General features: G+C 44.6%; 1 protein-coding gene across 1 annotated transcript in view; it reads right to left on the bottom strand.

The window, feature by feature from the left end:
- Window positions 1–12,579, bottom strand: part of FRAS1 (Fraser extracellular matrix complex subunit 1) — a 660,838-nt gene that overhangs the window by 270,844 nt on the left and 377,415 nt on the right. The window contains exon 17 of the mRNA XM_040324225.1: window positions 11,552–11,692. Coding sequence (XP_040180159.1) covers window positions 11,552–11,692 — 141 coding nt within the window. The remainder of the gene's footprint in view (window positions 1–11,551; window positions 11,693–12,579) is intronic.

Below are 12,579 nucleotides of genomic sequence, written 5' to 3'. Positions count from 1 at the left end.
CTTTCTTTATGCGATGATGTCTAGAGGAAAAAACAGTACCAACGTAGGACAGAGGTGTAACTTCGGAGTCCAGACCAGCCGGTTGACGTCCAACAGCTTCCAGGGGACAGCTAACCACTGACCGTGACCCAACGGGGTTCCAGGAACGACCGATCCCAACAGGGGATCTCAAAGTAGAATCTGTGCATCAGCACGAAGACGGGAGTCCCTCATCCTCCAAACTGAAGAGTCCGTCGAGAGGACGTACGCGGAGTATCAGTAACCGGATACGGTCAACGGCATCCCGACTCCGGATCTGGAGCGCAGTAGGAATCTCCATCTTTGGTCCGCAATGAACTAAAAACCCATGGATCGAAACGGAACAGCAATCTCAACTCCCGGGGCGTATAGGCCTCCGACTTGCAGGATGCGTGGTTTAACAGCCTAGAACGAGAGAGAAACAACACCGTGATAGGGTTGGGTCGGGAGGGAAGATACTCGCCTCCTGTCTTCATATAATTAATATTTTCCGTCACAAGCTAGGAAAATCTCGAATTATATATCAGACAGGAGGCTCATATCTTATGCAAGTTCAAAGCTATGACAATGTATATATAAATGATAGCAATCGGAACAACTACAAACTGATACAGATATGTGTTCCTCCGGTCTGAAGCAGAATTGGCGGAAAGTGATCGGGACGACCAGTCCGCCGCTAGCCGTAAGTCTTAGGCCCCATACTCACGAGCAAACATGTCTGCTGAAACTGGCCCGCAGGCCAGTTTCAGCAGACATGTTTGGTCGTGTGTGGGCGCGAGCGGGCCGAATTCCAGCAAACATTTGCCCGCCGGGCCTTTTCCCAGCAGACAAATATTCCTGGACTTGTTTTAAAACAGTCCGCTGGAATTCAGCCCGCTCGGACATGTACGGTCGTCAGTACAGACCTACCGTACATGTCCAGGCGCCCGCCGTCCCTCGCATGCGTCGAATGACTTCGACGCATGCGTGGAAGCATTTTAAAGGCGGGCCGCCCACGTCGCCGCGTCATTGTCGCGGCGACACCGCGTCATCGACGCGGCGACACCGCGGACACGCCCCGCGTATTGTTTACGCGCGGACTTCTGTACGATGGTGTGTACAACCATCGTACAGAAGCCCTCTGGCAGACATGTATGGTGGAAACGGTCCGACGGACCGCTTTCACCATACATGTTTGTCCGTGTGTACCCGGCCTTAGAGGGAGCCGTTCGAGGTGACGACCTTAGTGATGGGCACCTAATGGGGCTATGTCGAACCTTGCTCTAACCATGACCGACCGTGCCCCTCTGGCTAGCGTAGCCGTGAAATCCTGAGGATTAACGTATGAGATAAGGAATTTGGAGAATTTGCGTGGATCGCAGCGGGACCGTCAAGGGCACGTAAGCCTGTATAGATCGGAGCACGCCTGGTTGTGGATGCGCAGGGAAGAACGGGTAGAAAGCCGATGGGAGACCCGTCGCTGGCCTACACATGATGGAAAAACCTGACTCAGTGAAATGAGACCCGACGCCTGGCTATGTCCAACGTCGTGAAGCCCGACCCACGTATGGCGGAGTGAAGTGCGTTGAAACTTAACGCCTGTCAAAGTCGGTACACCCATGGATGTTCCCCCACCGGTAGTAAGACTACAAGGGAGCGTTAGGCTAGAGTCGCAGAGCGATGGATGTTAAGGGAGCCATAGGACCTCCCGGATTCCAAAGAGTCCGTCAGATAGATGGTCACTACAGGCAACGCCTGAACAGGCCAACCTGTCCTTGATCACACCAACTAGAATCCCCAGGTAGATCGAGATGTCGATCTGGCCCCGGGGCCCAGGCCCAAGCAAGGAAACCCCAGCTGAACTTTTAAAATCGCTGTTCGCGACCGGCACCCCGAAGTCACCCAAGTGGGGCGAGGTAGGATGAGCGCCGTGAGTAGAGGGTGCAGATCCCCGTACGGACTGGCAAGGAGATGAGGGGAGCGAGTAAACAACCCGGGGAGATCCACCGACCTCCCCAGAAGGAAGGGAAGCCTTGGTCACTTCGGCCACCGCAGAGTGAACCGCACGACTGATGTTCTCATGTTTGTAAAGTGAAGGAGGACCCTGAGGGTCAACGAGAACGGGGGAACGCGTAATGTGTCCCCTGTGGCCGGGTTTCGGCGGAGGGCGTCCACAGAGTGCGCCTCCGGATCCGGCCTCTGGTTGTAAAGGCGCAGGAGAGACGAAAGACGAATAGTCCATAATTTTCAGCAAGGATCCCATAGGTGAGCGAGGGCCAGGAGCATTGACCGGCGAAGGCGCCATCGCCGGAATCGATTGGGTAACGAGAATTCCAATCCGCCATCATATTGGAAGTGCCTAAGGCATATTCCGCAACCGGAACTATGTTGTGCTCCAGGTATAGTGCCAGAAGTCTTTGAAAGATCTGCTAGGATACTGGATCTGGGACCCCCCAAGCGATTGACGTACCGGCCGCGGTTACGTTGTCCATGCGCAGGGACACACAGTATTTGGACTCGTGTGGCAGCAGCTTCCTGACGGCAAGAAGGTCGCCAGGAGTTCTACGTGCTGACATGCCGCAGAGACTCCGCTGCGGGCCAAGTCCCTCTAGCGGACGAGGGACCGTACCGAGCACCCCGCCGAGGCGGCTGGCATCCGACTCTATGACGAAGTCCGTCATGGAATTGAAGATGGTCTTGCCGTCCGATCGCCGGTCTGACGCAACCACCACCGTAGGTCCAGAATGGCTTCTGTGTCCAAAGCGATTACGTCTGCACAGTGAAGCCCCTAGCAAAGACGCAGGGCCCTGAGTTTCTGGAGGGCCCGGAAGAATGGTCTGGATTTACGCCGATAACAGGCCGACTAGGCGAGCCAATCTGCGTACGGAGACCCGTAGTTTGCCCAGTAAGATACTGACCTCTTGCAGATGGCGGTCAATTGGTCATGGGTAGCCGAAGGACCGCTCGGCTGGTGTCCACCAAGAACCCGAAAAACTCTATTTCCAGCGATGGGGAGAGGCTAGATCCCCGTGATCTATGGGGAGTTGTCCGGGAGGCGTGTTCGCTCGCCGGGCGAGGAGGACGAGCTGTTGAGAGTAGGTCGTCCAGTAGATAACCAACCTCACCCTTCTGAACCGCAGAGGTGAAATTTATCGCAGGGCGATAACCGCCACCCTTACCTGGCCAGGAAGATGTTACTGAGGAAGCCCGGAGCCCTACCGACTTGTAATATCTTTATCAGCATGATCCCGAGTAGCATGCCCTCGGTGGTATGACCGGGGTCTGATTCGGCTAGGTGGAACCGCTGGGGATCAAGTCCCATTGAGATTGAGTGGCGGTGTCTTGTCGGACACGTAATGTTCGTGCATCCCAGGAGGCAGCTGCCCCTTGGGCCTAGCTCCTGAGTTGGACTGGGTCGAACGGTTGTTCAGCGGCAGTAGCCCGTTCGGTAAGGCGTAGGCTGTGGTGATAGGACCAAAAAAGGTCTAAGACCCTGGCCTGAATGGTCCGAAAGGACCTCTCTATGCTCTTCGTGGGATACTTCTCGTGTTTGGCGAGATATCTCCAGAGTATGGGGTCCACCCCGGGAGTGTGCACGACCTTATCTGGCAATGGAAGGGGGTAGTATGCCCTCAATTTGTTTCGGTGGGGTTTACCGACCGATGTCCGGGTCCAGTATTGATATATCGGGCCACCTCGGGTAGAGGTGCCCAGTCACCGGAGTGAGGATGGCAATCGCCCCCGGATCGACATGGCTCTCCACGAGAGTCCAATAATGTTCCACCCTGGTACACAGGGTTGGCGTCGTCATGAAGCGCCATGTGCCCACTGCTCAAATAGTCATCATTATCCTCATCATTTTCATCCTCAGACTCAAAGGTGTTAGCCGCTTTGGACGACTCTGGAAGAGTCAACGAATGGGTCTGGCTAGTCCGTCTAGCGGATTGCTGCCTCTGTTTGTGCATCTCTCCGAGGCTCGGGGTCGATCGGAGTCTGGGAGAGCAGTGGGTTGGCAGTCCTGGTGGGGTACTGCCTGGGGCATGTTATGTACTTCCCCTGCCGGGGAGTCGGGGGCCACAGAAATGTGGCGGTGTTTTGGAGACACCTAGTCCCTCTTAGGGGCGGTAAACCGTTGCCGGATGGTCCGGACGTGGGAGGTGCAGGCGGGTTGGGATAACCGACGCCAGGGCAGCCCGGACGGATCTACCGATCAGATATTTAGAAAACTGTGATAAAATCATCTATTGGTATAATTTATTTATTTATTTGTATAATTTATACATTTCTGTGTATATTAACGTATTTATTTATTTAATTGTTCAGAAGAGTACATGCCAGGGGAAAAAATTCCCAGAGACATAACTGATGATTAGTATAATATATTCATTTAATAATATTTCATTTATTTATTTATATAATATGATCTATATTTCTAAAATATACATCATATATTTGTCATATAATCATAAAAACACTTATTCACCAATATAATGTATTAATATTCATTTATTAAATGTATTCATTTTTTATGGTTTGTGACAGTACAGTGAGGGGAGAGGTTCCCCACCACAATGAGCAAAGCATGAGGACCCGCGTCCTAGGTCTTGCATCGCACGCCGCACACTGGCGTAGCGATACAGGGGGGGAGCGAGGTCCTGGCTTGTATAAATTCTGTAATTTATTTGTTATTATATACATTTATGTTATTTAATTATTTATTTAGACTCTTTAAATTATTTATTTATTTATTTAAATTCAGATGAATTTATTAAGTTTATTCATTCATTGAAGACAATGAGAATATATATGTATATAAATATATTTATTTATATATTTAAATATAGATTATCTAGCTATTTATTCAAATTATTTTATTTACTGACAGTATTAAAAAAGATCTTCTTCAATTAGGTCGCACGCTGGCAAGCAGCCCCCCTGGGGATTCGAACCTACGAGCCTATGGGGAACAGCCTTGCCAAGCCTGCGTGCTAGCCACTATGCTAGGAGCACTGCTCACTGTAGATGAGAAGGATTGCAGCTCCTGCCTCCAGCACCGCTGGGTTAGCTTGCGGTGGAGGAGAGCCTGCAAGGAGACTGACAGGGGTTCAACTCCAGAGGCGAAGTCTCGCGAGACTACGGCCTCTGGAGTCCCTATTGAGCCGAGGGTTTGAGGGACAGAGCGGTCGATGAGGTCCGCTCTCTCCCGACCCGCTCAGAGATTGGGGGGGGGGGAGGGACGCCGAGGTGTTTCCCGGAGGCACCGAAGGAGAAGGGGAGTGGCCGCGACGGAGGCCCCGCCCCCCGACAGAGCGCGCGAAGGCGAGCGTGGGGAAGAAGGAGGGGAGGGACAGTTGCCCAGAGATGGCGTCTGTTGAAGGAGCGAGGGGAAAAGCACGGACCCCTCATGGAGGAGCCGCAGCGCTCCGGCGCCAAGGAGGGGGAAGCCCAAGTCAGGATGACTGTAAAAGTAATAGTACAAACATGGATCGAATACAAGTACCTGACACCATTCGGTATCAGGGAAAAAACAGACAAAAAAGCGCAAAATCGGGGGATACCAGGGAGAACTCCCCATGTCCACAATCTTCCAAATAAAACAATCAGCATTTCCAGCAAAACACTACCTGACCCCGGGGCATCCGGTATCAGGGAGACAAGTATAAAATCACAAAATCGGGGAAATACAAGGGAAACCCCCAATATTCCACAGTATTTAAACATATCAATCAAAATTCCATAAAATTACCTGAGACCATATTCGGATCAGGGCTAATAAATACACAAATCAAGCTTAAAGTTAGATGAAATACTTATCTGTATGCTCTGCCATGAGCAGAAAGAAAGAGGAAGAACCACCTCAGGCAGTCCCCTTTTATGGAGGTCCCCGTAGGGGCGTGGTTAGAGACTGTATGGACTGCTGGGGGTGGTAGTTGTTTTGAAAAGTTTTACATTGAAGTTTTTTTTGTAGAAATACATTCTGCTGTGAGCATTAATAAAGGAAGATAATGCATAAGATATGAGCCTCCTGTCTGATATATAATTACTGATTCTCAGCCAACCTCATTTACTATGAGATGTCTGATAAAGATATACTAATGTGCATTTTAATTATGTACCTAAGTGTAGATTTGATAAATGGCAGTCTCCTATGCTGCCAAATCATTCTCTGATCGTTCCATGGGTCAGTAATGCTAAATAGAATCTGTCAGTTTTCTTACCCAAGGGTTAGATATATGAAAATCAATCTTTACATGACAAGTGGCAATTAAGAAATGTGTAAGTTTGGGGACTTAGATTTGACACAAGTTATATATTTCTATATAGAATGTAGTCCAAATTCAATCTTGGATCTAAAAAAAAAGCTTATAAATTAATTTCCCAACATAATTGTTTCAATAAATAGTTATATTTTACATAAGGCTCTTATGCCACGCAGATTTTAGGCTGCATTCTTGCGATGACCGCTAGGGGGCGCTCCCATTGTGTTCAGTGTATAGTATGCAAATTGCATACTAACACCGATTCACAATGTTGCGCGGGCCCTGCGTACGCAAGTTACGGAGTTCCCGTACGGCGTCTTTAGTGTAAGGCTGCCCCTTCTAATAGTCGTGAAATTTGAATTTCACGTCGTTTGCGGAAGTGATTTGTGAATGGCGCTGGACGCCATTCACGTTCACTTGGAAGCAAATGACGTCCTTGCGGTCATTTGCCGCAATGCACGTCGGGAAAGTTTCCCGACGGAGCATGCGCTCTACGCTCGGCGCGGGAGCGCGCCTAATTTAAATGATTCCCGCCCCCTACGGGATCATTTACGCAGGGCAATTTTAAAGAGCGCACACGCAATTTACGGAGCTACTGCTCCGTGAATCGCGCGCTGCCCTGTGCCTCCGTAAAAAAGGGGCAAATCGTACCTCAATGTGGGCCGATTATAAATAAAGCTGCTAGCGTGAAACACCTCATAAATTTGTGCCAAATTAAATGAATAAACAAAATGCAGCGCTGAGAAACTTAGTAGTGCACACACCACTACAAAAAAATGGTGAGTGTCCAGTAAGTGATACAAAATGATAAAAATACCAGAAAATGTTATGTACATTGCAAATCACATAATCATGCGACACAGTGCAAATTGCATAATCGTGAAACACAGTGAAAAAACATGCATAAATATCAAAAAATGGTGATAAACAATAAATCCTAAAGAATTAATATAAATTGACACACACGTTCTTGTATAAATATTCTTTAAATTGGTTGTAAACCCTCCCCCAAAAGTTACACCTACAGGTAAACCTAGATTAAGGCTTACCTGTAGATGTTTGCAATATCTCCTAAACCTACACGGTTTAGGAGATATTTGCCAAAAGGTATACACAGGCGCAGTGAGAATCCCATTCATAAAAACGGCAATGCCGTATTTGACGACTCCCGCGCGCATGCGCGGAGTGATGTCTTCGCCGCTCTGGCCAATCACAGCGCCAGAGCGGCGATACCCCGGAAGTAACCTTCCGGGTATCTGCGGAGAGATGTCTGCACAGGGGGAGACGAGGACGGCTTTGGGGGCTTCGATCTAAGGTAAGTAATGCATAATGAGCTAGTATGCTAGTCATACTAGCTCATTATGGCCTTGTCTTGCAGGTGTTTTTTTTTCCGGGTTTACAACCACTTTAAGTGCTCCAGTGCATATAATAAATACTCCAAAGTGCTTCAGTGCATGTGATATTCAAATCGCAGCATTCCTGGAATGATAAGTATTACAGTTCATAAAACCACACAGCCCAGTGAGTGAGCACAGACCAAGCTTAGCTGCAAGGTCGCATGCTCTGAGGTGAACTTCCATTACCTTGGGGGAGCACCTGTGTGACAGCACTCTGATACAGCTTTTTGGATCACTTACTGGGCTGTGTGGTTTTATGAACTGTAATACTTATCATTCTAGGAATGCTGCGATTTGAATATCACATGCGCTGAAGCACTTTGGAGTATTCATTATATGCACTGGAGCACTTAAAGAATATTTATACAAAAGGATTTGTGTGTCAATAAATATTCATTCTTTAGGATTTATTGTTTATCACCATTTTTCGATATTTATACATGTTTTACACTATGTTGCACGGTTATGCGATTTGCACTGTGTCGCATGATTATGTGATTTGCACTGTACATTTAATTTTCTGGTATTTTTATCATTTTGTATCACTTACTGGACACTCACCAGTTTTTTGTAGTGGTGTGTGCACTACTAAGTTTCTCAGCCCTGCGTTTTGTTTATTCACATATTTTACTTCTGTCAGCAATGTAATAAAATCATTCATACACTTGAAAAATACAACTAAATTAAGCGTAATTCTTAAACTAAAGTGAAGTGTCTGAAACATCATCACTTCTTCTTATAATGCAAAGCAATATTTTAGCAATTATTATACAACTATCTGATATACAACTGCAAAACCTACTGTGGGACAACATATTTAATTTCAGTTATCACAGTCTGGTTACATTTTAGGCTTTGTTATACAATGCAAATTTTTCCTCATACTGCACAGATAAAGAAGGCACACTTTACTTTACTCCATTAGGCATTCCAGTTTCTACCTGAATTTGGCTTAGACTATTTGAACTATTCTTGATAAACAAAGACCTGAATTTAGAAAAGACAGGGGTCGATCCACCCCATGGGACAAAACCCAGGAAACTGTGAGATCCCCATAAAGGGCAGGACTTTAATGTGTGGCAGAATGTGAGATACACAAGTTCAACTATAAAAAAAAATAACAATTTTATTATTACAAAATGTTTTATTTTATTTTTCACATTAAAAACCAAGTATGAGTTCAATATCAATATATATCACATCTCTAGTTTTTCAATGCCGTTTTTTCTGTCATGGGAGAACAGAGGACTTGGGCTGTGTCACCTGAGGCTTGAATATTTGTTGACTAAAATACACTTTGTGTTGTGTGGTGGCTGTCAGATAACTTTGTGAACCATGGACCATGTAGGAATGATTTATATTGAGGCCTCTTAAGAAGATATGCTCTTGTGCAGTATGCTCATGGTCCCTATTAGTGATTTTGTATAATCTCTCCCTGTATAATGCTCTACTGAACGTTTGAGCCATATCATTGATCTGTATGCAAGCATAGATCCCAAGGAAGAAAGTTATGTAAAACATGCATACTGTATGTGGCATAAATTATTATTGAATTCATAATTGGTATTTAACGTGGTTTAAAAAAAATATATATATATTTTGTAATGAACATTTTTTATTTTATATAGTTGTACTTGTTTATGGGGATCTCAACACACCGTGAGTTTTGTCCCATGGGGTGGATGTACCCCTGTCCCTTCTGACAATATGTATTTGGGTGCCTGAATGGAGGTGGTTTATAAATCTCCCTTCACACATTTATATATTTTTCATAAAGTCCTGGTTTTACTTATTCGTGGTAAACCCTGTAGATGCCGCGCTGCACCCAGGATGATTATTCCTAGCCTGTGCTTCATTTAAGTCAACTCATTCTTAAAAGAATAAAGGAGGTGAAGACTAGTCATCAATTTGTTATGTTAAAAGATAACAGGTTGAGAACAGATGATGTCTAATTCCAGTTAATGATGACTTGATGTTTGAATGTTGTAATTCATATTTATATAGATTATGACCACATCTATATTAGGATATCTAAATTACTCCACCACATTATTACAGAAACGCCTGAGCCTAATAGTCCAGTGTAGACATGGCTGTGCACAGCACTTTATTTCAGAATGTTGTGAAAAAAGCAACAATGACATGCAAAGAGTACTAAGCCAAAAAGTAATCAGACTTGCTAAGGATAATTCACTGATGCAATAATTCAGTAATGTCTTAGTCCATATTGTACATTGCTTTATCACTGTTCAGCAATGTTTTCATACATTTTTACCCCCTTTTTTTTTTTAAAGCATTCTGAATATTTATCACAAACCTCTGCATTTAAACCGTATACAAAACTTTAAATAGAACCAGTCAACAACGGGAATTTGCAGTAATCTAAATTTCCATCTTGAATGTTTTATTAGTGTAGTCTTAGGTTTTCAGAATGTATTCCTAATTTCAGGAATTAATCATTTTTTTTGTTATTTATATATATTGGGCCAAATCCTCAAAAGGGATACGCAGGCGGAACTGCTGTTCAGCCTGCGTATCCCTGTGCCTATCTTTGTAACTGATCCTCAGAAGGGTTCTTCCAAAGATAGGCAGAAGATCCGACATCTGTAAGAGACTTACACTGTCAGATCTTAGGATGCAGTACCGCATCCGCCGCTGGGGGCATTTCGCGTTGAAATGCAGCTTTGCGTATGCAAATGAGGACTTGCGGAGATCCACAAAGCTTTTCAGCTTTGTTTTTTCTGCGTAAGTTTACGTTTGCATACGTAAAATTAGGGATGCTTTTACAAAGTGTAAACTAGTTACACCTTGTAAAAACAGACCTTTTTTTCGATCGCCGCTATTTTTTTTAAATTTTGAATTTTATTTTTCGGCGCGTAACTTTTTTTTTACCCGACGCAACTTTATTGTCCCGTCGCAATCCACAAAGCCCGGCGTAACGTAATTTTGCGCGCTGCCCGTCGGGAAAATGACGTCACGAGCATGCGCAGTAAGGCCGACGCGGGAGCGCGCCTCATTTAAATTGTCATCGCCCCCTGCAGAAGAGGACCGCCTTGCGCCGGAGACATTTAAGTTACGCGGCCAAAAATTTCTAGGTAAGTGCTTTGTGGATCGGGCACTTAGGTAGAAATTTTCCGCCAGTGTAACTTAAATGGTAAAAGTTAAGTTAGGCTACGTTTTTGTGGATTTGCCCCATTCTTCTCAAGACAGAACTAAAAAGTTTGTCAGAGTGTAAGGCTGTAAAGCTGTCCTATCTCTTGATTGAGTTTCAAATCACAAAGGTTCTGTTAGAACTAGGTTCTGTCAAGAAAACTACATTATCTGTTGAATGACAGTTCTTCAGCATTCCAGGAATAGTGTCATTCAGCCCTGAGCTCAGGCAGGTCATTCTCAATGAGGCTCTCACAACCTACCAGTAAGATGACAGTTCTGCTCTGCCAGTTTTGTCCTATGCAAGACATTATGTTTACCTTACTGCCTTGTAAACAACAACAGTTACTGTTACTGTCAGTCCCATTAACAGTGGCCACAAGGTTATAAAGAAAAACTGAATATCCCTAGAGGGAACACAGAGTAATAAAGACCTGACCAGGGTTCTAACCACTAACTAATTTTTTTTTAAAGTTTAGGCTACATTCTAACCGTTCAAGATTCAGATTTTTACACATGTCTGTTGTCTGTCTGTTGGTTCTCTTAATGGTCAGAAAATGAAAAAAAAAAACAACTGGCAATAAGGAAACCTGTGGTCAAGTGGTTGATAATGGAAATAAGGTAGATTTTACATAAATTATCAAGTGTAATGCAGCCAAACAATATGTAAATATAGAGAGACATATCATTGCAATGCTATATCCTGTACAAATCTACAGAACCACAAATATATAAAGGTATTCATACCACTGCAGACAGTTCCATCAAGATAATATCCTATGCCGCAATTGTTGATACACTGTCCTTTCAGCAAGGCCAGTGGAGGGGAGCAGAAGGTGCACTGGTTGGCTAGTGGTCCGGAACATGATGCACATTCTTTGTGACAAGCTGTAGAAACAAGGAACATTAGAACAGATGCTTCAGTTCATTCCCTTCAAGATGATAACCTCAAAAATGTCACATAGGTCTACAAATAAAAATGTATAATAACAATAATACAAATGAAATTAGTTGAGCAATAGGCAGTCTACTCTAAATCACAGAAGACAATATTTATTCAGAAATAAAATCTGGGGGAGTGGCTTTTGTCCACATTGGTAATCTGCTGAGTTTGAAATAAAGCAGAAAATCATAAAGGGGCACTCATGATTTGCACATGTTGAGAAATGATAATGTAGCAATACATAAAGATGTTTTTTCTGTTTTATTTGTGGGTGCACAATTCTAATTCTGAGAAATAAAAGGCTAAATTGCTACAAAATCAATTATTTGACAAATAGGGAGAGATTTACCAAAACTGGTGCACTCAGAGTCTGGTGCAGCTGTGCATAGTAACCAATCAGCTTCCATCTTCAGCTTGTTCAATTAGGCTTTGGCAATAAAACCTGGAAGCTGACTGGTTTCTGTGCACATGTGCACCACATTTTTTGCACTCTCTAGCTTTAGTAAATAACCCCAATAGTATTTAATTTTTATATGGTTAAAGCAGCTTTTGAAATACAAATGAAAGGTCCACTTAATGCATTATAGGGCCCTTCCTCCATCACAAAAAGCAGCTTTACAGTAAAAAAAAATATTTTTTTATAATAAATGATTAAACACATTTGCACCCACAGCACCTAGGTCAGGATGATGTTCTGGGGAATGCTAAATATTAAAAATCTCATTAGAACACAATCCTGCACTGCACTGCAGGGACTTCTAACAAGATTTTGGGTAGTAAACGTTCTCCAGGACCTTGCTGGAGGCAGTGTGACGTCACCCCCTGCAGTACG

This window comes from Rana temporaria, chromosome 1 (assembly GCF_905171775.1).
Source record: "Rana temporaria chromosome 1, aRanTem1.1, whole genome shotgun sequence".
NCBI classification, from domain to species: Eukaryota; Metazoa; Chordata; class Amphibia; order Anura; family Ranidae; genus Rana; species Rana temporaria.
This window is presented reverse-complemented; position numbering and strand designations above follow the sequence as displayed.